This window comes from Anomaloglossus baeobatrachus, chromosome 6 (assembly GCF_048569485.1).
Source record: "Anomaloglossus baeobatrachus isolate aAnoBae1 chromosome 6, aAnoBae1.hap1, whole genome shotgun sequence".
Lineage (NCBI taxonomy): Eukaryota > Metazoa > Chordata > Amphibia > Anura > Aromobatidae > Anomaloglossus > Anomaloglossus baeobatrachus.
In genome coordinates, this window is record NC_134358.1 from 100205409 (window position 1) to 100232650 (window position 27242).

At 45.0% G+C, this 27242-nt stretch overlaps 1 protein-coding gene across 1 annotated transcript; it reads left to right on the forward strand.

Annotated features, from left to right (window-relative positions):
• LOC142244094 (aquaporin-4-like) lies at window positions 1-27012 on the forward strand. Its single transcript, XM_075316291.1, has 4 exons — window positions 1-366; window positions 4106-4270; window positions 21019-21099; window positions 24139-27012. The coding sequence occupies exons 1-4, from the start codon at window positions 1-3 to the stop codon at window positions 24325-24327; spliced, it is 801 nt and encodes a 266-aa protein (XP_075172406.1). The 3' UTR covers window positions 24328-27012.
• The last annotated feature ends 230 nt before the right edge of the window (window positions 27013-27242 follow it).

Here is a 27242-nt window from a genome sequence, read left to right on the forward strand (position 1 = left end):
ATGACGGCCTTCAAGGGAATATGGACAAGACAGTTCTGGACCTCCATGGCTGGAGAATTCCTCGCTGTGTTCCTTTTTTTGGTCATAAGTTTAGGATCAACAGCAGGGCTGAACATACCTGGACCCAGTGAGACTCATATCGCCTTCTGCTTTGGACTCAGCATTGCTATATTGATTCATTGCTTTGGACACATATGTGAAGCTTTCCTGAACCCGGCGGTGGCAGTGGCTATGATATGTACAAGAAAAATATCAGTGGCCAAAGGAGTTTTTTACATCGTTGTTCAATGTCTGGCCGCTATTGCTGGAGCTGGAGTCATCGCTCTCATTACACCACAAGATAAATGGCCGGTTGGAATCACCAAGGTAAATGGGATGACCTTCGAAATCATGGAAAATAACTTGTAATTACAAAGTAAATGGCCTAATTATTCTGCTCGATAACCAAAGCAAAGTCTTATCTATCTATCTATCTATCTATCTATCCCTCTATCTATAAGTCCATCCATCTATCTATCATGTATCTATCTATCAATCAATCAATCTATCTAACTATCTATCCATCCATTATCTAACTATCCTTCTTTCTATCTATCTATCTATCTATCCATTATTTATCTATGTATCTATGCATTATTTATCTCCTATCTATCTATCTATCCATTATTTATCTATGTATCTATGCATTATTTATCTCCTATCTATCTATCTATCCATTATTTATCTATGTATCTATGCATTATTTATCTCCTATCTATCTATCAAATCAAATCAACTTTATTGGCAGGACGAAATACAAATTAGTTTTGCCAAAGCAAGTGTACACTAGGGACTGACACTGTGCAGATGATGGGTAGGGACTGTAGGAAGGATCACATTCAGGGTGGGTTCTGTAGGTCTATCTACAGTGCCTACAAGTAGTCTTCAACCCCCTGCAGATTTAGCAGGTTTGATAAGATGCAAATAAGTTAGAGCCTGCAAACTTCAAACAAGAGCAGGATTTATTAACAGATGCATAAATCTTACAAACCAACAAGTTATGTTGCTCAGTTAAATTTTAATACATTTTCAACATAAAAGTGTGGGTCAATTATTATTCAACCCCTAGGTTTAATATTTTGTGGAATAACCCTTGTTTGCAATTACAGCTAATAATCGTCTTTTATAAGACCTGATCAGGCCGGCACAGGTCTCTGGAGTTATCTTGGCCCACTCCTCCATGCAGATCTTCTCCAAGTTATCTAGGTTCTTTGGGTGTCTCATGTGGACTTTAATCTTGAGCTCCTTCCACAAGTTTTCAATTGGGTTAAGGTCAGGAGACTGACTAGGCCACTGCCACACCTTGATTTTTTCCCTCTTGAACCAGGCCTTGGTTTTCTTGGCTGTGTGCTTTGGGTCGTTGTCTTGTTGGAAGATGAAATGACGACCCATCTTAAGATCCTTAATGGAGGAGCGGAGGTTCTTGGACAAAATCTCCAGGTAGGCCGTGCTATCCATCTTCCCATGGATGCGGAACATATGGCCAGGCCCCTTGGCTGAGAAACAGCCCCACAGCATGATGCTGCCACCACCATGCTTGACTGTAGGGATGGTATTCTTGGGGTCGTATGCAGTGCCATCCAGTCTCCAAACGTCACGTGTGTGGTTGGCACCAAAGATCTCGATCTTGGTCTCATCAGACCAGAGAACCTTGAACCAGTCTGTCTCAGAGTCCTCCAAGTGATCATGAGCAAACTGTAGATGAGCCTTGACATGACGCTTTGAAAGTAAAGGTACCTTACGGGCTCGTCTGGAACGGAGACCATTGCGGTGGAGTTTGTTACTTATGGTATTGACTGAAACCAATGTCCCCACTGCCATGAGATCTTCCCGGAGCTCCTTCCTTGTTGTTCTTGGGTTAGCCTTGACTCTTTGGACAAGCCTGGCCTCGGCACGGGTGGAAACTTTCAAAGGCTGTCCAGGCCGTGGAAGGCTAACAGTAGTTCCATAAGCCTTCCACTTCCGGATGATGCTCCCAACAGTGGAGACAGGTAGGCCCAACTCCTTGGAAAGGGTTTTGTACCCCTTGCCAGCCTTGTGACCCTCCACGATCTTGTCTCTGATGGCCTTGGAATGCTCCTTTTGTCTTTCCCATGTTGACCAAGTTTGAGTGCTGTTCACAAGTTTGGGGAGGGTCTTAATTAGTCAGAAAAGGCTGGAAAAAGAGATAATTAATCCAAACATGTGAAGCTCATTGTTCTTTGTGCCTGAAATACTTCTTAATACTTTAGGGGAACCAAACAGAATTCTTGTGGATTGAGGGGTTGAATAATAAATGACCCTCTAAATAAACTTTTCACAATTTAAAAAAAAAAAAAAAAGAAATAACATTCTTTTTTGCTGCAGTGAATTTCACGCTTCCAGGCTGATCTACAGTCCAAATGTCACAATGCCAAGTTAATTCCGAATGTGTAATCCTAAATCTGCAGGGGGTTGAATACTACTTGTAGGCACTGTATCTATCTATCTATCTATCTATCTATCTATCCCTCTATCCAACTATCTATCTATCTATCTATCTATCTCTCCATCTATCTATCTATCCATCCATCTATCTATCCATCTATCTATCTATCCCTCTATCTATTTATCTATCCCTCTATCTATCTATCTATCTATCTATCTATCTATCTATCTATCTAATTTTCCATCCCTCTATCTATCTATCTATCTATCTATCTATCCCTCTATCTATCTATCTATCTATCTATCCCACTATCTGTCTATCCCTCTATCCACCTATCTATCTATTTTTCCATCCCTCTATCTATCTATCTATCTATCTATCTATCTATCTATCTATCTATCTATCTATCCCTCTATCTATCTATCCCTCTATCTATCTGTCTATCTATCTATCCCTCTATCTATCCCTCTATCTATCTATCCCACTATCTATCTATCCCTCTATCTATCTATCTATCTATCTATCTATCTATTTTTCCATCCCTCTATCTATCTATCTATCCCTCTATCTATCTATCTATCTATCTATCTATCCATCCATCTAGCTCTCATTCTCATTTCTATAAACCTCATGTCATTCTCGGCTAAGATAGTTAAATGCATAACAGTTAAGAGAGGGTCTTCTTTTCCCCCAGAAATTCATGTATGTAAATGAGATTGAACTGTATTCCCGACACACGTACAGGAGTGGCGCTGTCTCTAGAATAATAGCAGACCTTTTTTATAATACCAGAATATTTTGCTAAACCTAATTAAAAAAATATCAAATAGTTATTATATTTAGAAGAATAATTATTTTTCCCTTATAAATATTTTTTTTATATTGTTGCTCAGCATAAAGTAAAATTGGTCACAGTTGACGATACCAGATCTCTGTGATCTTGAGGAAATCCCACATTGTCATTCCATTGTTATTCATATATTACGTCAGTACTGAACGCCCAGGAAAGGAAGCTGGTGCTGGCGACCATGACTGAATCATGGGTATCTCCTGTCGCAACCCTAATTGTATGGGCTCTACATTTATGAGCTCCAGTAGTCATCTTCTTCCGATGGATTTGTTGTCTCTGTGCCATTGTTTTCAATAGACAACTAAATAAATTAGTGTAGAACCTCTTTGCCATTATGATCACAATTGTGATTGCATAAACTATTGATTGATTTTAGGAACAGCATTAATATTGCAGAATAGAAGTTTTTGGAAGTTTAATCCCACTGGATACACTTCTGTACCTCACAAGGTTGAGCACTGATCCACACAGTTCCACTTATGTAAAAGCACACACACCATCATAACGTATGGCATTTTTTGGGCAAATTTCATTTATCTAGCGGTCTAAATTTCTATGAATTCAAGTTATAAAAATTCCTGCACTATTGTTGTCATGAGCCCATGTCAAACTTTTATGGACGTGGACTTGTCCGTTATAGAACATGGAATTTGCCTCCACAATAAGCAGATAAAGATGGGTCAGCATCTTCTGGTCTAGTCTAGAATCAACTGGTGTTTCTGATAAAAATCATATAAAAAAGCCTAATATAAGCTACAGCTATAACATACTCATAATATACTGTATATGCCATGATTTTCCGATTACAGGACCATGCCACCATTTCCCATGGACAGGCCCTTCTGGTGGAAACAATCATCACATTCCAATTGGTTTTTACAATATTTGCGTCATGTGATAAGAAAAGAAGTGATATCAAAGTGCCCATTCCTCTCATCATTGGCTTATCTGTTACCGTTGGACATCTGTTTGCAGTAAGTGTACCCTTCAATTTTAATAGATACATTGGAATAGGTGGAATAGTGGTCTATACTGAAGGCGGAGGTCATACTCATTCAATGAATGTTGCCTAAACCCACTGATTTCAGTTAGAGTGGCCAACCAATTAATGTGTATGGGGGTATCTTGACTATCCCTGGACATCTGCTGAAATTAAAAGTAAGGATCAGGAATATTGAATTTCAACACGCCCAGTTATTTGTTCTGAAAGCAATTAAGCTGCCAACAGCATTTTTCCTCCTCTCCTTATTGAGCACGTATGCGGAGCTACACCAGCATGTGTATGGGGTAACTAGCAATTGGTCAACAGTTGTCTAAAGGCCGCTTTACACGCAACGACAGCGATGTAGTGGGGTCACGGAATTCGTGATCCACATCCAGCCTTGTTAGCGATGCCGTTGCGTGTGGCACGTACGAGCGACCGCTAACGAGCAAAAATACTTACCTTATCGTTGCTGGTTGACACGCTGTCCAGTTCACAAATATCGTTGCTGCTACAGGTACGATGTTGTTCGTCGTTCCTGCGGCAGCACACATCGCTATGTGTGACACCGCAGGAACAAGGAACCTCACCATACCTGCGGCCGCCGGCAATGAGGAAGGAAGGAGGTGGGCGGGATGTTACGGCCGCTCATCTCCGCCCCTCCGCTTCTATTGGGCAGCAGCTTAGTAACGTCGGTGTGACGCCGAACGAACCACCCCCTTAGAAAGGAGGCGGTTCGCCGGTCACAGCGACATCGCTAGGCAGGTAAGTAGTGTGACGAGTCCGAGCGATGTTGTGCGCCACGGGCAGTGATTCGTCTGTAACGCACAACCGATAGGGGCGGGTACGCACGCTAGCGATCTCACTAGCGAGATTGCAGCGTGTAAAGTGGCCTTAAGATGTATTGCCACATAAAGAATAATGGAGACTACCGGCTGCAAATATTGTGCTTTATGTTGCGGGTGAGGGCCGCTCCCGCTTCCTTTTCTCGGGGGCCTGCTCGGATTCGGTTTCCCTGCCACCGCTCGAGTGGTGGCCGGACCCAGGCTCTCACGGCCGCCCGTCCTCATAACCGTCGGAAAGGAGATATTTACAGGGGAGTTGTTGTGTCTGTGACGCCACCCGTGGGTTGCAGTGAGGGTTGGTGGCACCACCGCTGCCAGGTGATGGGGCACTCGGGGCTGATGGAGCGGGGCAGCAAGGTGGGATCCCCTCCACGGGTAGGGGAGGTGTAGTCCCGGGGCCCGAGGATGGAACAAGGGAGTGATGGCTGCAGGAGGTGGCGCACCGAGCTGGACCGGGGGACAATAGTGTACTCAAAGTTCAGTAATTTCACACAAATCCAGTAGTAAACCAAGTTGCCAGTGGCCGGCTGCCTTAGAAGGGTGCATTCGGGTCCCGCACCCAGGTTAATGAACAGGTGTCCCTTCCTCCTGCACTTTGTGTTTGTCTTTCCTTCTGGACGACTTCGCATGGAACGGAGAAGTCCACTCCCGGTTCTGTATGTTTTGGGAGCTGTGGCCCGCGAAAGCTGACCCTTGGGATTTCAGTGGGTTCTGACGGACACCCTATCCTCCGTGTTGGGCTTCCATTTCACTATATCTAGGCAGTTAATGGGACAAAGTCTGGAACCCTGTCCCCGGCTGGTCAATTGGAGAAGGGCTTGCAACCTTCCTCACCCTAGGGTCCAGGCACCCCGACTGTGCACGGCCTCCGGACCGGATTCCCGCTGTTGGTATCGGTGGGCTACAACCCTGCCCCGGTCCACTTTAGGTCTCCTGTGACCGGATCTCCGTCGTCTGTGGCCCTGCTCACTGTTTGCCACCTAACCAGGTAGTCCAAGGGCTACGACACCTGACTACACTGCTGTCAGCTCTCCACACTCCAACTCTCAAAACTTATCTGCTATGTTCCCGCCTCTGACACCTCAGGACCCCTAGTTGGGCATTCTCATCCGCCTGATCCCGCCCACTGGTGTGTCCTTATTATCATGAGAAGGGTGGCTAGGGTTTAATGGCTGTGTGTTATGCCTAAGTGTGGGTTTCTGATGGTGACAAGGAGGATGTGAACTGTTTGTGACTACCTGGTTTTGCCAGGGTGTCACACTCCCCCTTGGTTGAATACAGCCCGTCCGCGGGCTGTCCGGCCACTGACGTTTATTTTTGCAGCAACTAGAAATAGAAAAAGTAATAAGAATATATAAAATATTATAAGAACATTTCATCCCTTATGGGAGGCACATTACTTGAACGTTGCAGTAAATGAAAACATGTATCTACATTTCCCGTTTTCACCCGCCACCCAAAACACCTGAACCCACCCTCGGTGCCACCGCTAATTCCAAGTGCACACCGTTTTGGGTTCCTGGGGGCGTTCGCAATGTCTGGGTAAAGTCCCTCACCTGCCAGTCCACCCCAAGAGTTCCATAGTCCGGGAACCCCTGGCCTGGATCCTCCGACACATCGTGCCGCGTTGGTGTCCAGGAACGGGTTTCTGCAGAGTCCTGGCGTCCCTGCACTTTACAGTGCTAGTTACATGCCACTCTTCCTGCCTTCCCCCTGGTTTTTCGACAGCAGTCTCGCGGGACCCATTGTCCTTTGCACTTCTTGTCTTGGGAGATACCAGCTTCCGCCCTCGTTCCCAGGGTGCGGGGCTTCAACTTTGCGCCTTTTTCGGGGAAGAAGATGATGGTGCTGTTGTTTTGGAGCCAAAGATGGCGGGCAAGATGTCGGCCGTTCCAAATTTTTCTACGGTTCACGGGGTTTAAATCAAGGCGCACGTCATCTGCAGATGGGGTAGGAATCCTGTTCGTGACGCCAGGCTTAGGTTGTTGCGGGCGAAGGCCGCTGACGCTTCCTTTTCTTGGGGGCCTGCTCAGATCCAGGTTTGCTGCTACGGCTCGAGTGATGGCCGGACCCGGGCTCTCACGGCCACCTGTCTTCACAACCATCAGAAAGGGGATATTTACAGGGGAGTTGTTGTGTCTGTGACGCCACCTGTGGGTTGCGGTGAGGGATGATGGCACCGTCGCTGCCTGGTGATGGGGCGCCTGGGGCTGATGGAGCGGGCAGCAAGGTGGGATCCTCTCCACGGGTAGAGGAGGTGTAGTCCTGGGGCCCGAGGATGGAACACGGGAATGATGGCTGCTGGAGGTGGCGCCGGGCTGGACCGGGGGACAATAGTGTACTCAAAGTTCAGTAATTTCACACAAGTCCAGTAGTAAACCAAGTTGCCAGTGGCCGGCTGCCTTAGAAGGGTGCATTCGGGTCCCGCACCCAGGTTAATGAACAGGTATCCCTTCCTCCTGCACTTTGTGTTTGTCTTTCCTTCTGGACGACTTTGCATGGAACAGAGAAGGCCACTCCCAGTTCTGTATGTGTTGGGAGCTGTGGCCCGCGAAAGCTGACCCTTGGGATCTCAGTGGGTTCTGACGGACACCATATCCTCGCGTTGGGCTTTATTTTCGCTCTACCTGGGCAGTTAATGGGACAAAGTCTGGAACCTTGCCCCCAGCTGGACAATTGGAGAGGGGCTTGCAACCTTCCTCGCCCTAGGGTCCAGGCACCCCGACTGTGCACGGCCTCCGGACCGGATTCCCACTGTCGGTACCGGTGGGATACAACCCTGCCCTGTCCACTTTAGGTCTCCCGTGACCGGATCTCCGTCTCCTGTGGCCCTGCTCACTGTTTGCCACCTAGCCAGGTAGTCCAAGGGCTACGACACCTGACTACACTGCTGTCAGCTCTCCACACTCCAACTGTCAAAACTTATCTGCTGTGTTCCCGCCTCTTATACCTCAGGACCCCTAGGTGGGCGTTCTCATCTGCCTGATCCCGCACACTGGTGTGTCCTTATTATCATGAGGGGGGTGGCTAGGGTTTAATGGCTGTGTGTTATGCCTAAGTGTGGGTTTCTGATGGTGACAAGGAGGATGTGAACTGTTTGTGACTACCTGGTTTTGCCAGGGCGTCACACTTTATAACACATATTCTATGAAATAAGGTTAATTTTAAGTTAGGAATTGTTAATAAGGCTCTGTTCAGTGATCACATTTGGATTATCATTTCTAGTAAAAATAGAAAGCACTATGCTACGTATGTTCCATGATGTAATGCATATCAACGGTAACAAATACTACTGACTTGTAATTTGAACTGTTGGATTTGCTGGGGTGTCTGACATTTTTGCACTGACCTTTAGAGATGAGATTTCAGGATGCACATGTACTTTGAGGTGCGTTAAAGGGTTGTTTTACTACAATAATTTTGATGACCTGTCCTTAGGATAAATCATTAAAGAGAATTTGCTAGCAGGTTTTTGGTATGTAATCTAAGGACAGCATAATATAAGGGTTAAAACACTGAATTCACTGATTTCCATAACCCCACCGCCACTATGGGCCACTCGATTCACAATCTTGGTGTAACGGGGTGCCGGGGGTGCCTCGGGGGTTGTAGTCGTGGCCCCTTTTTCTATCAGGCTAACCCCCGGCTCAGCCGCCACTTTTGGGACAGGGGATTGTTCTGTGGGGCAGAATGTGGTGGAAGAGAGCACGCTGTCAGACGCAGGAAGACTTTGCAGGCGGAGATCAGTTGAACCAAACGACATGTTTATTGCACAGAGTTTCACAACAGACTCAATGCACGGATCTTGTAACACGCAATCACAATTCCTGCCGGGGAAAAACTGCTCCTGTCTTCTCTTCTCAGGGGACCTTGCCCGGCTACTTCTAGTCTCCTTCACCTGGGCTCCCGCTCCGGCTACCGCAGATTTGACCCACACAACTCTGTTTCACCGTTTAAGACACTTTCCTTTTCTTTCCTTTTGCTAGCTGCCACCATAGCTCCCACACTCTGCCCCCGTTGCTCCTTCTCCCCCGTCCCGGAATCAACTAACTCAAACTCACACTTTTTCCCTTACAGCACTCTCTCTCCCTCCCCCTCAAGCTGCCGGCTCCTCCTCTCTCCTGCACTGTTTCTATGGGGACAGCCGTCCCACCCGGCCTCTAGGGGAAACAAATCTATACAGTAAAAATACATTAATATTAACAGCTTTATCTTCCCCAGCGTGGGGTATCTTCAGGGGGGAAAAACTGCGCCTCCTTGTAAGGGGTCCGTCCACCCCTTACATTGGCATCAGCAAACTGCTCACCCACACAACACCATACACTCAGTCTGCCATCTGCCCTGTACAGTGAAAACCGGGATTCATCCATGAAGAACATCTCTCCAATGAGCCAGACGCCATCAAATGTGATCATTTGCCCAATCAAGTCGGTTACGGCAACAAACTGCAGTCAGGTGGAGACCCCGATGACGAGCAGCAAATGAGCTTCACTGAAATGGCTTCAAACAGTTTGTGCAGAAATTCTTTTGGTTTTGAAAACCGATTATTGCAGCAGCTGTCCGGATGGCCATTCTCGGATGGCCATTCTCAGACAATTTTGTAGGTGGAGATGCTGGATGGGGAGGTCCTAGGCTGGTGTGGTTACACGGGATCTGCAGTTGTGAGATTGGTTGGATATACTGCCAATTTCTATGAAACACCTTTGGAGACGGCTTGTGGTAGAAAAATTAACATTCCTGCAGTCAGCATGCCAATTGCACACTCCCTCAATGCTTGCAATATCCGTGTCATTGTGCTGTGTGATAAAACTGCACATTTTAGAGTGGCCAACCTAAGGCACACCTGTGCAATAATCATGTTGTCTAATCATCATCTTCATATGCCACACCTGTGATATTGATGATTATCTCAGCAAAGGAGAAATGATCATTAACACAGATTTAGACAAGTTTGTGAATAGTATTTGAGAGAAAAGGGCCTTTTGTACATAGAAAAAGTCTTAGATCTTTGCGTTTAGCTCTTGAAAAATGGGAGCAAAAACAAAAATGTTGCCTTTATATTTTTGTTCAGTGTAACAATAAACCTTTAGTGCAACGATTGTGAGTTTTATGAAATGTCAATATGAGTTCAGAAGAAATCTAGAAGCCCGACAAGTAACATATTACACACCTTACTCACGTTACCTGATCTAGTTTCCTGTCTGGTGTTCGTGTAGCTCAGCCCATCCCCTTAGTGTAGGCTGTAGATACAATTTAAACTCTTGTAAAAGCAGTTCTGTGTGATTTTTTTTTAATCTTTTTTTGTACATATAGTCCTACTAGTAACCAGTTACACAAGCATGCAGCAATGGAATGTGATTTTTATGTTGACCTCATTTAAAACTGATACTTGTTACCTCTTCCTAAACCAAGCAGGATTATAAGTGTAAAATATTAAAAGCAATGGTCGGAAACTAAAGGTAAATATAACATTAAATACCTAAAAATGAGTAAATATCTATTTGAATAATCTAATCATTATTCTAATGTACTTTAATTAATAATTCCCTTCCTTTATGCCATATTGTAACTTCCTGTCTGCTTTTTTTTTTCTATTTTCTTCCTATGACGTTTCATTTGAGAGCCCCAGTGTTTAGCGGGCTTTACACGCTACGAGATCGCTACAGCGATCTTGTTGGGGTCATGGATTTTGTGATGCACATCCGGCCGCTGTAGCGATCTCGTTGTGTGTGACTCCTAGGAGCGATTTTGGATCGTTACAAAAACGTCCAAAATCGCTCATCGGTGACATGGGGGTCACTTCTCAAATATCGCTGCTGCAGCGTGTACGATGTAGTTCGTAGCTCCTGTGGCAGCACACATCGCTCCGTGTCACGCCGCAGGAGCGAGGAACCTCACCTTACCTGCCACCGCCCACAATGCGGAAGGAATGAGGTGGGCGGGATGTTACGTCCGACTCAACTTCGCCCCTCCGCTTTGATTGGGCGGCCGCTTAGTGATGTCGCTGTGACGCCGCACGGACCGCCCCCTTAGAAAAGAGACGGTTCACCGGTCACAGCGACGTCGAAGAGCAGGTAAGTAGTGTGATGGGTCCGGGCGATATTGTGCGCCACGGACAGTGATTTGCCCGTGTCGCACAACCGATGGGGGCGGGTACCTACGCTAGCGATATCGGTACCGATATTGAAGCATGTAAAGTGGCCTTATGTGTACCGCCCTGAAAGGGGCCCTGCCGCTTCTTCCGCTTGCTCGGGCCGAGCCGCTCGAGGTCCGGTCTCGGGTTGTCGGTGGCACGAGCGCCTCCGGACCGGGGCCCACGTCGCTCTGTTTAAGGGGAGAGGCAGTGGGGTGGTGGTGGTGGTGATGGGACGAGGCGCGCAGCCAGGGAGGGCTGCGCTGTCGTCCAACGGGTCGTGATGCCACCCACGGGTCGTGGTGACGGGATGCACCACCGCTGCGGCTGGAGTGAATGCGGGCTCGACCGGGATCGGTGTTGTGGCCAGAGCCTAGATGTTAGCCCCTCCGTGGGTAGGGGCGGTATGTCCCGGGGCCCGGTGGTGGAGGGGACGGGGCTACTGGGGATGCTGAAGCGCTGGTGTTGTTGTCAGGGTGCAGGGTCCCGTGCTGCGGTGCAGTGTTGTGCCCGGATGGCACTGGTATACTCACAATTAATTCACACTCAGAGTCACTGGTAAACCAAAGTTCGGGTCTGGTCGGGTCCCGCAGCCGGCTGTTCGTGTCCCCTGTGAGGTTGATGGCGGCCCCTTTTCCCGTGCACCTCTGTTTGTGGTTTGTTCGGCTCCCCTGCCTGAGCAATGGTAGCCCGCTCCCCGGCGTGGAGCTACCGGAGGAGCCCTCAGTTGCCCGCAGGAGCTGGCCCGTCGGGTGTTTGGCCCTTGGCGGTGGCGCTCACCCGGTCTCGGTGGGCTTTTGCCTTCTTTTGGGACTTTGGGTGTGGATGAACCCGTGAGGTCCAGCCAGCAATCAGTCAATTTGCCTAGACTCAGTGGCTTCTAAGCTAGGACGGGGTCTGAGTACCCGGTTTCTGGTGCTCCGGTACACGGTTGACTCCCCGGTTCAGGGTCAGCGTTCTCCAACCCTGGCCCGGTCCCTACAGTTCCGCCGGTTGCTGTACCGGTACTCCTGCAGACGGCGACCACCATGTGCCTGCCTGACGTTTTCCAAGGGGCCCAGGCTCCAACCCGGGTCCCTGACAGCTTCTCTCCTTTTCACCTCCTGTCACTGTCACTCTCTACAACTAGACTCTTTGTACTTCCTGCCTCAGGCCAGTAGTCTCCTCGGTGGGCGTGCCTTTCTGCCTGACTCCGCCCACCTGGTGTGCCCTACTGGCCCTGAGGGAGGCATCAGGTCTCCCTTTCGGGTGACTGGTGTGACCTCACAGGGGGGTGGGGGTGTGTGTGTGGAATGTGGTAGGTGTTATTACCTGTAACCCCTGGGATCCAGGGCGTCACATATGCTGGGATACTCAAATATAACGTCATCAGGGGCAGAGGTTGGGGTCACTACTACAGCTGCTTTCTGTACCCTGAAACAAAGCGTCATCAGTAATGTCCATTTCAGGGGCTAAGTTAGACGACGCTCTACTGAGCATGTGTTGGTTGTCAATTCCACAGCATGCTCAGTGAGAACTGCCGAAAACGGCGTCACCATCCTTAAAAGGAATGTCACCAGTGTTTGGAGAAGTGGTCTCTGTTCTCTCTGCTTTCGGCCTTCTCTTCTTTTCAATGCACACTGACAGTACACTTTCTTAAAGGCTTGAGACTCCTTTTTAGAGCAGCCAAGGGAGGTCAATTTCAGGGAGTATTCAAAGAAAAATAGTACAGCGAGTAGGAGGCTCATAATGAGCATGCTTTCGATTAGACAACCAGGACATGCTCAGTAGAACAGGAACTAGCCCCACCCATGAAAAGGATTGATGATGCTTTATTTGAAGGAGGGGATAGCTTCAGCAATGATCGCAGCCCAAGCCCCCTGATGATGAATTATATGAGTATCCCAGCATGAAGTTGGGATTCCCAAACAAAACATCAGGGAAGTAATATTTTTTTAAAAAAAGGCAGAAGTTAGAGTAGAGAGGGAACGTTTTTAGAAAAGCAATTAGAATATTAAATACCGTATTTTTTGTTTTATAAGACGCACTGGATTATAAGAGACACCCCATATTTAGTGAAGTAAAATAGGACAAAATAGTGTTTACTGTTAAAATAATGGTCCATCTTACAATCCTAGGGGGAAGCGGCTGTGGTGGAGTGGCTCAGGACGGTCACAGGAGGCAGGGTCCATGATGCTGCGAGCTCGGAGGAAGAGCTATCGTGGCTCAGGAGGGTCAGTGGATGAAGTGTAGGCAATACTGCAGGCTCGGGGGTGTTGCGACGGCAGGCGCCATCGATCTGCCAGCTAACTGCGGGCACCATTGAATTGCCCGCGGTTGACAAGGTTGACTTGCAAAAAAATAGCCGCGGAGGCGACGCATGTACAGATTGGACTCTGCGGCCATTTTCTTGAAGTCCATCGCATCAACTGGGCGCGATTCAATGGAGCTCACAGACCGCTGTCAGATCAATGGCACCCGCTGCATTGCCGACTCTCGGTCCTATGATCTTCCTGAGCCGCACCATTGTAGTGACACCCACTCCTCTGAGCCCTCAGTATTGGCGACCCTGCCTCCTGTGACCCTGCTCCACCACCGCCGCTCCATTAAGCCATAACCAGATTATAAAATGAACCTCCATTTTACCCCCAGTTTTTGGGGAAAAGGTGCGTCTTATAATCCGGAAGATACGGTAGATAGATTGGCTTTTAGTATCTAATTCACCTTCGACTTTGCCTTAAGTAATGAAGGAAGATGTATTTCCAGTTTTAAACTACTTACCATAAATTAATAATACAGTTGTGGCCAAAAGTTTTGAGACTGACACAAATTTCAGTTTTCACAGTTTGCTGCTTCAGTGTTTTTAGATGTTTTAGTCAGGTTTTTCTATGCTTACTGAAGTACCATTCAGCATTTCACAAGTTTTTATTATAGCTTTATTGACAAATACATCAAGTTTATACAAAGACTCAATATTTACAGTGTTCACATATTTTTCAAGAATTCTGCAATTTGCCCTGACATGCTCGATATCCGCTAAGCTTCTGGGCCAAATCCTGACTGATGACCTCCCATTCTTACCTAATCAGTGCTTGGAGTTTATCACAATTTCTGCAATTTTTTTTTGAGCATGTACTTATTGAGGATTGAGATCTTGAGAGTTTCTTGGTGATTGACCCAAAATTTAAATATTTTGTTCTACGAGCCTTTTAGATTTGTGTTGTGACATGGCTTCATTATGCAAGGAAAATCATTGTTTACTTTTGGATCATGGGGGGAAGTTGCAAATGGAGCATGTTTCATGCAATTCTTCATAGTCAAAATTATATGTGGGCCTACTCCATCTAGGAAAACCCCCACACATGAATGTGAAACGCCCACGCCTGGGCTTGCAGGGCTCGCACGGTCACCGGGCCAGTGGTATTCGGGGTCAGGCTGTGAGTGGCCCGACCTGGCTTCCGTGACCCCCGGCGGGTTTCAATAAAAAGGAAAGTCCGACCGTCAGTCCGGTATTACAAAGGGGACGGAAGGAGGGTAACGGGGTCCCTGGGGGGGGGGCTTGCCATCGCTCTTCCCCAGGAAACGGTACGGGACGGGGACGGGGGGTGCTTGCAGCGCCACCCGTGGTTTGCGGCCAGGTGTTAAGCCGCCGCTGCGCGATCTCTCTCCGGGGCAGGTGTTACGGGCAGCCGGATGGAATCGCTCCCCACGGGTGGAGCGGGGGAGCCCCGGGAGGTTAATGAGACCCAGGGCAACAGTCCTCAGGGACACCGGGGGCACAGGGCGGCGGCATTACTCACAGCAGTCACGGTGTGCGGTTCCAGTTGTTATTTATTTAAAGTCCGTTTCACATCGCACCCGGGTGCTGGTCCTCGCCGCCTGTAGCCTTTGGTCGGTCCCGGGCAGGTAGGAGGAAGGGGTGTCCGGTGAGGTGTTCTGGGGGTCTCTCCCTTTCGGTGCGTTAGTGCCGTCCCCTTGGCATAGAGCATCTTGGGAACTCGCCGCCTCTCTGTCCCTCTCTTCGCCGGTAGCGGACCTAACACAACCGCCACCGGGTACAAATTGCTCCAGGGAACCCCAGTCCTCAGCTCCATTCCCCTCCTTTAGGTGTTATCAGCCCTGGTCTCGTGGCATCTCCTCCACAGGAGCTGTTCTCTGGACGTCTGCTCTCCCTTGCAGCCTCTGACGTTCTGCCCAAAACTTCTGTGTGCTCTGCACTAAACTCACTCCTTCAGGCCCCCCTCCCCTTGGTTGTCATGGGGACCTGCCTGTGTCCAGCCACCTGTTCATTAAGGAGACAGGATGAGTCATGGACTCAGAACAAACTTCATGCTGCAAATGCTGTTAACTCCTTCCTGCCAGTGTGATGTTAGTGTGTGTTGTGGGGACCCTTCTTCCTCCTGCCCGGGAAAATGGGGGTAACATTTAATACCCTGTAACGACCCGTTTACAGGGGCGTTACAAATGATCTCAGGAGACTATACTGTTGGCATGACACAAAACTCATGGTAGCACTCCCCTTTTCTTCTCTGGATCATTATTATTCCAGATGTTCAAAGCTGTCTAAAGGGGTCTTCATCACAGAAAATAACTTTACCCCAGTGTCTGCAATCCATCTAAATCCCTATCTTTTTAGAGCCATAATTTAAACTAATTTCTAATATACTTGCATTAAAAATTCCCTCCTCTTATTTAACAACACTATTTAACTTTTATTCTATTTTGTTCTCCTACTTTTTCTCTGATGATGCTTTGTTTGAGAATTCACAGTGCATGTTGGTGTACTCAAACAAAGCTTCATCAGGGGGCATAGACTGTAGGCACAATGACAGCGCATTCTTTGTTGTTGGCTCAGATCAGTAGTAACAAGCTGGCAACAGAGTAGTGTCAGAATACCCGGCATTCACCAGGGATGTCACTTGTGGGGGTGTCACTGGTCTCTGTACGTGGGGTATTCTGGCACCGCTGTGTTGCCGGCTCATTACTACTAATCTGAGCTGATAACAGAGAGTGCACTGTCATTGTGCACATCGCACAGCCCCTGAAACGAGCCTCACTAATTACTGCAGCCGTTTTCCCTTGATGACTTTTTGTTTCAGTATTCCAGCATGCACTGGGATTCTCAAATGAAGTGTCATCAGAGAGGAAGTAAGGAAAAAAATACAATAAGTAAGTGTAATTAGGGAACGAGAGGGAATTTTTAATGATAGTATATTACAAATTAGTTTGGATTAAATTTTTATAAAAGTTTAGAAATCAGTTTAGATTAAATTTTATACAAGTTTGTGACTCCCCTGTAGGTGAAAAGTTCTTGGTATGCCACAAGATGAATTCCTTGAGGTGTCTAGATTTCAAAATAGGGTCACTTGTGGAGGTTTCTGCTGTTTGGCATTTTGGGCTCTGCAAATGCTACATGGCGTCAATAATCTATTCCAGCCAAATTTAAAAATCCACTTTTCTTTCTGAGCCCTGCCATGTATTCAAACAGCAGTTTTTGGCCACATATGGGGTATCTTCGCATTCAGTAGAAATTGCGTACAAAATTATGGGGTCTTTTTTCCTCCTATTTCCCATTGTAAAAATTACAAATTTGGAGCTAAAACAATATTTTAGTTGAAAAAAAATTATTTTTTTTCTTCACATCACATTTTAAAAAATTCTACTCAATACACCTGTATATAAATTCCTTGAAGAGTCTAGTTTGCAAAATTGGGTCATTTGTGGGGGTCTCTGCTGTTTTGGTACCTTAGGGGCCTTGCAAATGAATTAGACATTGTTTCTGAAATTTATGCCAGCAAAATTTACATTCCAAACACCGAATGGTGCCTCTTGCGTTCCGAGTCCTGCTTTGTGTCCAAACAGAAGTTTTTGACCACATGTGGGGCATTGTCACACTCATAAGGAAGTGGATAATAAACTGTAGGGTCCACTTTCTCATATTGAATAAATCAAAAGAGATATGGGTGTGCAACACCGCCTTGTGCCAAATGTTGGTGCCAGGGAGGAGGAAGCCGGATCCGGTCAACAAGCCACTGAGTTTGTCCTGGCTGCTCGTGGTATTTTTGTTTTTTTACTCTTTTGTATGGAACGAATAAAGAACAGATTTGGACTTTTACTGTGAGTGCCGACGATTTCTTCCTTCTTGTGGACCACTTTCTCATATTACATCTTGCAAAAGTGTAACATTGGGGCCAAAGCAACCTTTTCGTGAAAAAAAATGGAAATTTTTAATATGATGACCTGTGTAGCACCTGTGGGTTCAAGCTGCTCACTCAACCCTCAGATAAAACTCTTCAGGGGTGTAGTCTCCAAAATGAAGTAATTGGAGAGGGTTTCTGCTGTTTAGGCATCTCAGGGCTCCACAAATGCGATATGGTGCCCACAATCTATTTCAGCCAAATTTCTGTCCCAAAATTCGAATGGTGCGCCTTCCGTTCCAAGCCCTGACATTTGACCAAACAGAGGTTTCTGACCACATGTGGGGAATCAGCGCGCTCAGAAGAAACTTGGTAACAAATTGTGTGGTCCATTATTCACCTTGAATTAATTCCTGTGAAGCACCTGAAGAGTTAAAAAAAATTCCTGACAGGAATTTTTAAGTATTCGAAGGCTATGGTTTTTAAAATGGTGTCATGTTTGTGGAGTTTCCAATATATAGGCCCCTCAAAGCACATTTAAATATGAATAGGTCCCTGAAGAAACAAATTTTAACAGAAATGCTATGAGTGCCTTGTTACTGGGCAAGAAAACAGCAAAATTGCCAGGGCTGCAGGGAATCAGTATCTAAAGGCAAGGTGGTAATATGCTGGCACCTCTGGAGAACAGCTTAGTGCCCTGGAGGATTGTCCGGTGTGTAGGCTGTGCGGCCACAAAGCCTACACACCGGATAATCCTCCCAGGCACCAAGCTATTCTCCAGAGCCGAACCGTTGGCAATTTGACAGTGTGACTTTTGGCAGAAATTACAAAATAAAATATTATTTTCTCACATTCCCACGTGTGCCAGAAATCTGTATTATATTGTTTAAAAAAAAAATTTCTGAGCGCCGATCATACATGGTCGCAGCGGAGCCCTATCCATTTAGAATTATAAAATTTGGCCCGTCAATTAAAAAATTCATTTTCTCAAAACGTGTAGAGTAAGATTTCCTCTGATAAAAAAAACACCTGATCTTGCCATACTCTGATATAAGATGTCTATACTGTATCTCCCTGATTTACACTTCTGGCATAATACATGCCTCAACCTTTGATAGATTTCCAGGGTGGAGGTTGCCAAGCCCCTTGCTGCCATGGCTCCTCCCATTCTTCTCTCATTTCTGGGTAGTGTGGTTGGAAAATGCTAAAAGTTGCAGTTACTGGCTCAACTTTTACATTGTGAACACATTTTGAAACCTTTAAAAATGTTTTATGCTACAATTTGTGACTATGATCAATAGGGGGTCTAAGTATCTATGAGTGGCTACCAAATGGTTGCAATTTTAAGCAGCCAGTCCAATATTGTATCAAATTATTTTTATGAGAAGTTGGAATTTTGAAAATCGAGTAATTGGAATTTCAAAATCAAGATAATATAAGGACGGTAACATCTGTATACCCCAGCATGCGTATACTGGTATATAGTGAGATACATTGGAAGCTCTTCTTGATGTATGTCAAACAATGGATAATAGCCTGATGTGAACAGGATCTAACTCTGAATTCACTTACAAAATTACTATTACAGTTAAACAAATTGAACATGAAATTATCTCTAAAAGGCATAAAATTAAAGATGACACATTTCCTTTGTATTTTAGGCAAAAAATATCAATATTTTCATCTTTACATTTAAGAAACAAAAAAAGTAAATTGGGTGCCCTGCATGGTTAGTACCTAGTAGCAGCCCCTTTAGCAAGTATCACAACTTGTAAAAGTTTTTTGTAGCCAGACAAGTATCTTTGAATTCTTGTTTGATGGATTTTTATCCATACTTCCTTGGAAAAGTCTTCCAGTTCTAGAGATTTCTAGGTCGTCTTGCATGCACTGCTCTTTTGAGGTCTAGCCATAGATTTTCAGTGCTGTTCAGATCAGGGGATTGTGAGGCCCATTGTATAACCTTCAGCTTGTGCCTTTTGAGGTCGTCTATTGTGGTTTTGATGTGTCTTTAGGATCATTATCCATCTGTAGAAGCCATACTATTTTCAACTTCAGCATTTTCTATAAATGGTGTTATCTTTGCATCAAGAATTTGTTGAAATTTCCTTGAATCCATTCTTCTTTCTACCTGTGATATGTTCCCTGTGGCTGGTGGCTCAGTGGTTAGCACTGCAGTCTTGCAACACTGGGGTCCTGTGTTCAAATCACACCACGGACACCATCTGCAAGGAGATTTTTGTATGTTCTTCCCATGTTTGCGTGGGATTCCTACAGATTTTCACGTTTCTTCCCACACTCCAAAGACATACTGATAAGGAATTTAGATTGTGAGCCCCAATAGAGACAGTGTTGATGTTGTATGTAAAGTGCTGCGGTATATGTTGGTGCTATATAAAAATAAATATTATTATTATTGTCTGCAACACGACCCCAAAGCATGATTGATCCACCCTATGCTTAATAGTTGGTGATGTGTTCTTTTCCTGAAATTCTGTGCCCTTTTTTCTCCACACAAACCTTTTGATCATCGTGGCCAAAGAGTTCTATTTTAATCTCATCAGTCCACAGGACTTGTTTCCAAAATGCATCAGGCTTGTTTAGATGTTCTGCTGCATAGTTCTGAAGCTACATTTTTTGGCGAGGCTGCAAAAGAGGTTTTCTTCCGATGACTCTTCCATGAAGACCATATTTGTGCAGGTGTCTCTGAGCAGTAGAACAATGTACCACAACTCCAGAGTCTGCTATATCTTCCTGAAGGTCTTTTGCAGTTTGGTGGGGGTTCTGGTTTGCCTCTCTTGCAATACTTCCAGCAGCCCTCACCAAAATTTAGCTTGATCTTCCAGACCTTATTTTGACCTCCACTGTTCCCGTTAACTGCCATTTCATAATTACATTTCCAACTGAGGAAAGGGCAACTTGAAAATTGTTTGCTATTTTCTTAAAACTTTCACCTGCTTTGTGGGCCTCCACCAGTTTCATTTTCAGAGTGCTAGGCAGCTGCTTAGAAAAACGCATGGCTGCTGTTTTTTGGCACAAGGATAGAGGAGGCTGGGTTTTTATAAAGCTGTGAACTTTACATCACCTGCCCTTTGCTGATGATGGTGAACAAGCCATAATTCTAACAGGCTAATTAAGATCCGAAACCTTGGTCAAAGTTATCTGACCACATAAATCTCAAAGGATGCCCAAACTTTTGCATCGGCCTATTTTTCTGTTTTGTTAATTTTAAAATGTAAAAGACTACTTGTTTATTTATTTTTTTACCTAAAATACAAAGGAAATGTGTCATCTTTAACTTGATGCCTTTTAGAGATCATTTCATTTTCAACTTGCTTAACTGTTCACAATGACAGTAATTTTGACCAGGAGTGCCTGAACTTTTACATGTCACTGAATATAGAGATGAGAATGAACAAATTCTTTGTAATTTTACGCATCTTATATATTATATTATCATATTATATATTATATATATTATACGCTGCACACACAGCACTCATGACCATACTCAACTTGAACTAGAAAAAAGCTGCTGTTGGACGACTTCTGCTAGCGGCAGCTCAAAGTGAGTTTTGTCCAGTATTTGGTATCACTACTGTGCTTCCTGTTTCATTCAATAAATGACTCATCTTATTGTCTTCATCAGATTCAGTACACTGGAGCCAGCATGAACCCAGCCAGATCACTCGCAACCAGTATTGTGTTTAGCAGATGGGAAAATCATTGGGTAAGTTGTAACATACAGAATTTTCAAGTTGATCTCTTAACAGTCCTAAAAATGTCATTTTTTTTTAAAGGGAATCTGTCACTAGGTTTTTTCTATGTAATCTGTCAGCAACACAAAGTAAGTACACAGGGCACCCAATTATTGCAAGTCTTTAGTAGCACTGGTCATTTTTTTGGACCCCCTAGGCTGCAGGGCCCAGGTGTGCTGCAAAACTACAGTGCTAACCACTGAGCCACTGTGACGCCCATAAGGGTTTTGTGATGGCCACTCCAAAACATTGACTTTGTTGTCTTTAAGCCACATTGTAACCAGTTTGGCAGTATGCTTTCGATCATTGTCCATATGTATCAGTATTTTCTGTTTCAAGGAACTGCTTTACCCGTTTTGCTGTGTGACAGGGGGCATTGTCATACATGAAAATTGCTGGCTGATTGAGTGATGAACACAAATGAGGAACCATGTGTTGTTAAAGAAGGTTCTGATACACACTTGCATTCACTCTGCCATGTAGCTGTCTGAGAGGTTCAACTCCTGCTGCAGAAAACATTCCCCAAACCATGATACTTTCTCCACCACCTTTCACTGACGTCTTAATACACTTTGGGTTCAGTTTTACCCAGTTTGTCGACAAATATAATGTTTCCCATTAGACCCAAATAAATGAAACTTGCTCTCATCACTAAAATGAACTTTGAAACAATTCCCCTCTGTACACACAACATGCTCCTCACCAAAGGTGAATCTAGCCTTTTGATTTTTTCTTCTAATGAGAGGTTTGATCACTGCAGAGTGGGCTTTCAGTCCAAAAGCTCTTAAACATTGTGACACTGTATGATAACACAGATCCTTACCCTGTTCAGTGCTGAACTGGCGAGCAATTCCAACTGCAGTGTTGAAACGATTGCCCATGGAGAGTCTCCGCATTATCCTGTCCTCCCTTCCATTTGTCTTTTGTGGGCGACCAGTCTTCTTGGGGGGACTTGAAAGAGTTTGTGATGTTGTAGAGATGCAATATTCTCAAAATCACAGACTTGGAAAGATCAACTTCTCTTGCTATGGCTGATAGGGTCACCCCTTTGGCCTTCATCTGGACAACCTGCTGCCGATGGGTTTCAGTCACTTTGGAACGGTACACCATTTTTGCAAAGTCAATGCAAACTGGAAAGTTAAGGCCACGTCACACTAAGCAACATCGCTAGCCACATCGCTGCTAAGGAACAACTTTTGTGACGTAGCAGCGATGTTGCTAGTGATGTCGCTGTGTCTGACATCCAGCAACAACCTGGCCCCTGCTGTGAGGTCGTTGGTTGTTGCTGAATGTCCTGGGCCATTTTTTAGTTGTTGCTCTCCCGCTGTGAAGCACACATCGCTGTGTGTGACAGCGACAGAGCAACAACTAAATGTGCAGGCAGCAGGAGCCGGCTTCTGCGGACGCTGGTAACTAATGTAAACATCGGGTAACCAAGAAGCCCTTTCCTTGGTTACCCGATATTTACCTTCGTTACCAGCGTCCACCGCTCTCAGCTGTCAGTGCCGGCTCCCTGTTCTCTGCACACGTAGCTGGAGTACACATCGGGTAATTAACCCGATGTGTACTGTGGCTAGGTGTGCAGGGAGCCAGCGCTAAGCTGTGTGTGCTGGTAACCAAGGTAAATATCGGGTTGGTTACCCGATATTTACCTTAGTTACCAAGCGCAGCAGGTCAGGTTGCTGGTGGGATCGCTGGAGCGTCACTATAGTGTGACATCTCACCAGCGACCTCCTAGCAACTTACTAGCGATCCCTATCAGGTTGTATCATTGTTGGGATCGCTGGTAAGTTGTTTAGTGTGACTGGGCCTTTAAGGCTGCCAGTTAAATAGGGTTTGTCAGATAATTAAGGAAATTAGCACCAGGTGCCAGATTAACACCAATACCTTGCAGGTATCTGAAAGTTTTTTTCTAATTTTGATTTTATTTCGTATTTTTTTACATTTATCTCATTTACATTTTTATTATGTGCTGTAGAATAAATTCAATTTATGAAATAAGCTTAAAATACTGCTAGTTTACTCATGTTAGGATATAATCACATAGGACTACACAATGACCTTAACATTTAGGAAATTGTGTGTTGTTCTGAAAGTTTGATCTCTAGTGAATATATAATCTTCTTTTTTGTTATTTTTGAAAATAAAGTTAAAAAGATAATTATCTGAACTATTATTATGAGTGGTGGAGGGATTCTGATGATTACATTCAGCTCTATCTCTGCAGCTCTACGCGGTCAAAATAATATTGCACTGTTCCTTCCCAGGATAATTAGTAGGAAGGTTAAAGGTCTTTTAGAGGACTATAACATTGATGGGTAATCTTTAGCATCCATTTTTTGTCTTATCGGCACAATTAGACTGCTGTGACCCCACATGAGTTGCGTCCTCTCTAGTGATGAGCGAGCAATACCATGCTCAGGTGCTCGATACTCGTAACGAGCAGTCAGACGCTTGGACAGGCTCAACTCAAGTACCAAGTATAATGAAAGCAAATGGAGAACTCGAGCATATTTCCGAAAGACCTCAAAGAAAATCTTACAGTACTGAGCACTCGAGCATGGTAGTGTTCGCTAATCACTAGTTACGAGGAACAAGCACCCAAGTATGTAGTGCTCGCTCATCACTAGTTCCGAGTACAGAGCACTCTAGCATTGTAGTGCCCGCTCATCACTAGTTACAAGTACCGAACACCCGAGCATGGCAGTGCTCGTTCATCACTAGTTACGAGTACCGAACACCCGAGCAAGGTAGTGCTTGGTCATCACTAGTTACGAGTACAGAAAAACCGAGCATGGTAGTGCCCACTCATCACTAATCCTCTTATTGTTTACCTAGGTACAGTGGTCCATCCATACTGGTTGTCCTTTATAATACTGTTGCTCAGCTCCTGTAGAATAGAACGTGTCGTATTACCAGGCAAAGCCACTCATATGGACAAGTTAACTGGATTATTAACTGAACCATGAAATTTTTTTAACAAGCATTTCAATTTCTCAATTTCTCAACAGATCTACTGGGTTGGTCCATTGATGGGCAGCATTCTTGCCAGTTTTATCTATGAATACTTGTTCTGTCCAGATCCTGAACTGAAGCTACGGATGCAGGCGAGTTTCCGGAGAACCCCAAATGAAGACGAATCTGTGCAGCTGACAGTGAGACCAGGAGGAGACTATAACAAGCTGGAGACAACAGCATAATATTATCCGCTATGTAAAGCTCGTGTGTATGTATATTATAGAATGACAGAGGTCAGAAGTGGCCATTGGAAGAAAGAATTAATGAAATGCCGCTGGTTATTTATTCTGGATATGGTAACACATGCATTGTACGTTTTGTTACTATTCAGGTGTCATTTAGTGAAGGTTTTCTATTGTATGCTATATTATAAAATTCATCAAAAATATTCACATTTCAGAATTTTAGTATGTTGTGAATGTTGTGAATGTATATTGATATGTCACAATACCATGCCATATGCTTTTCTATATTGTGCGACTATTGGCAGGAATGCTACTATTGCTCAGAGCTGATGGATAGCTCAAAACCTGACATGTTTCTTAAAAAATATGATTATTATGGCCACCCAAAGGATCAAAAGAGAAAGATCTTAGCACTGCCAAATCTACGCGCACCCTGCTGAAAATTGTAGGAATCTGAGAAACTGAGAGCGACCCATTTAATGGTTTTAAAGTAGACCGGGATTGGCAAACAGTCTAATACTGATGGAGGAAGAGTTACCATTTTTTTGTTGACAGTAAAGAACTGGGGATGTCGGAGAGAAACCATTTCAATGCTTTGTTCTTCTCTGATAACCACTTCTGGGGGGTTTTTTAAAATATAATTTCCATGTTTATTTGGAAAAAAAATGGAGTTCAAAAGAAATACCTGATGGGCAAATGATGACAAATTTACGGCAGTCTTCTCCTACCATTTGTAAAAGGCTCAATAAAAGGTGAAGCAGGATTCGGACGAGGTGTCCATATCTAAAGCGGGCTTTACACTCTACGATATCGTTAATGAATTATCGTCGGGGTCACGGTGCTTGTGACGCACATCCGGCGTCATTAACGATATTGCAGTGTGTGACACTTATGAGCGACCTTAAACGATCGCAAAAGCGGTCAAAATCGTTTGCCGCGGAGAGGTCGTCCTGAAACAAAAAATCGTTTTCTTCTTATTAGCGATGTTGTTCATCCTTCCTGCGGCAGCACACATCTCTGTGTGTGACACCGCAAGAACGACGAACATCTCCTTACCTGCGTCCACCGGCAATGCGGAAGGAAGGAGGTGGGCGGGATGTTACGTCCCGCTCATCTCCGCTCCTCCGCTTCTATTGGACACCTGCCGCGTGACGCCGCATGAACCGCCCCCTTAGAAAGGAGGCAGTACGCCGGCCAGAGCGACGTCGCAGGGCAGGTAAGTGCGTGTGATGGGGGTAAGCGAGGTGTGCGCCACGGGCAGCGATTTGCCCATGTCGCACAACCGACGGGGGCGGGTACGATTGCTTGCCATCTCGCTAGCAAGATCGCAGCGTGTAAAGCACGCTTAAGTCTGCACCTTTAAGATAGGGCTACACTTATGCTACGCTTATAGGATAGGACTACATATCGATTTTGGCTAAGATACCTGTTGCGCAACCAAAGTTTACTATGCTACACAGCGACTCTGAGGGTACTGCGACAAGCCATTTGCATACAATCTGATGAGATTCAACTTAATTAGACTTGTTGGTCACGGTCACATTACCATTTGCGGATGCAATGCCAGCCCATTCACTTGTATTGCGCTGCAAAGTATCAGTGACACCAAGCAAACTTTGACTATGCAAAAAGTTTGTGGGCAAAGTTTCTGTGAAGCCATAGCATAAATCAGATTTTTGAACAAATCGTAGACCTAAGACATATAACAATTATGTTGTTTTTTGTTAGACAGTTGTTGTCCCCCTGACTGCGCAACTGAACTACAATATCTCTGTAACTGCTATTCACTTCTATGGGAGTAATAAGGTAGTACAGCAGCATGATTGTCAGGGATAGGAATAACCCCTTAAATAAGACTTTACCCTGATTTTTTTTTAAACTGAGTACCTCCTCCGATGACTGATCATTGATTCTGGAATAGATTTTCTTTTTCTTCTGTGCCTCTTCATTCCAAAGTTATGCCCCCCCTCCCGCTCCCCGGTAATAAAATGCAAATTTTGCCTTCTTCCAATTGGGAGTGTATCACAGAACTTCTCTGCAGGCAAGGCCATATTTTGATTGGTCAGCATCAGAGGAGAAAATGCAAATGCCCACAGAGAAGTTCCAATTGGATGAAGGAAAATAGGTGCATCTTTTTTCACCGGGGGCCAAAACTTTGGAACAGTGGTGCATAGAAGGAAAAGAAAAAATCAGTGGAGAAGCAACAACTGGAGGAAGGACGCAGTTTACATTGAAAGGTCCTCTATAATATGCTAAAAAAAGTGACAGGTCATGTACCCTTCCAGTAAAGCCTACCTGCTCTCAGATATTTCTAAGTATTCGGATATATTAGTATAATGGTGGTGCCTGTCATTCCCATCCACAGGAACGTTAAACCCAAACTGCCCCCACCTGACTGTAATTCAGCATGCAATGTACCTGGATAAACAGGTTGACTGATATATAATATGCTCACAGTTAATGCAAAAGGATTGATTGTGACAACTTTTGCATAGGAAAATTCAGAGCCATTACTCCTGGTTATCGACATGTAGATGTGTCTGTTTGTGTTTTCTGCGTTACCTATTTCAGGTATTGCTTCCTCGGCTGATGAAATGCTTGTCTGAGACATCATTTAATACCTTTTGTGCAACATAATGTTTTGTAAATATTTATTTGCATATTGTAGGCTTTGATTTTAGATACTGTTATAATTATAAGTCACATGTCTGAAAAAAATAAATACATTTTGGAGTCCTCAGTGGTTTATACCATTTAATGGCTAACTGAAAAGATGGTAATGTATAGCAGCTTTTAAGACTACTCAGGCAGCACAGTGGCTCAGTGGTTAGCTTGGGTCAAATCCCACCATGGACAACATCTGCAAGGAGTTTGTATGTTCACCCCGTGTTTGCTTGGGTTTCATCCAGGTT

Coding starts and splice junctions, on each gene's coding strand:
- LOC142244094 (XM_075316291.1), top strand. CDS start 1: ATGACGGCCTTCAAGGGAATATGGACAAGACAGTTCTGGACCTCCATG. Junction 367..4,105: donor GGCCGGTTGGAATCACCAAG/GTAAATGGGATG, acceptor TTCCGATTACAG/GACCATGCCACCATTTCCCA. Junction 4,271..21,018: donor CCGTTGGACATCTGTTTGCA/GTAAGTGTACCC, acceptor TGTCTTCATCAG/ATTCAGTACACTGGAGCCAG.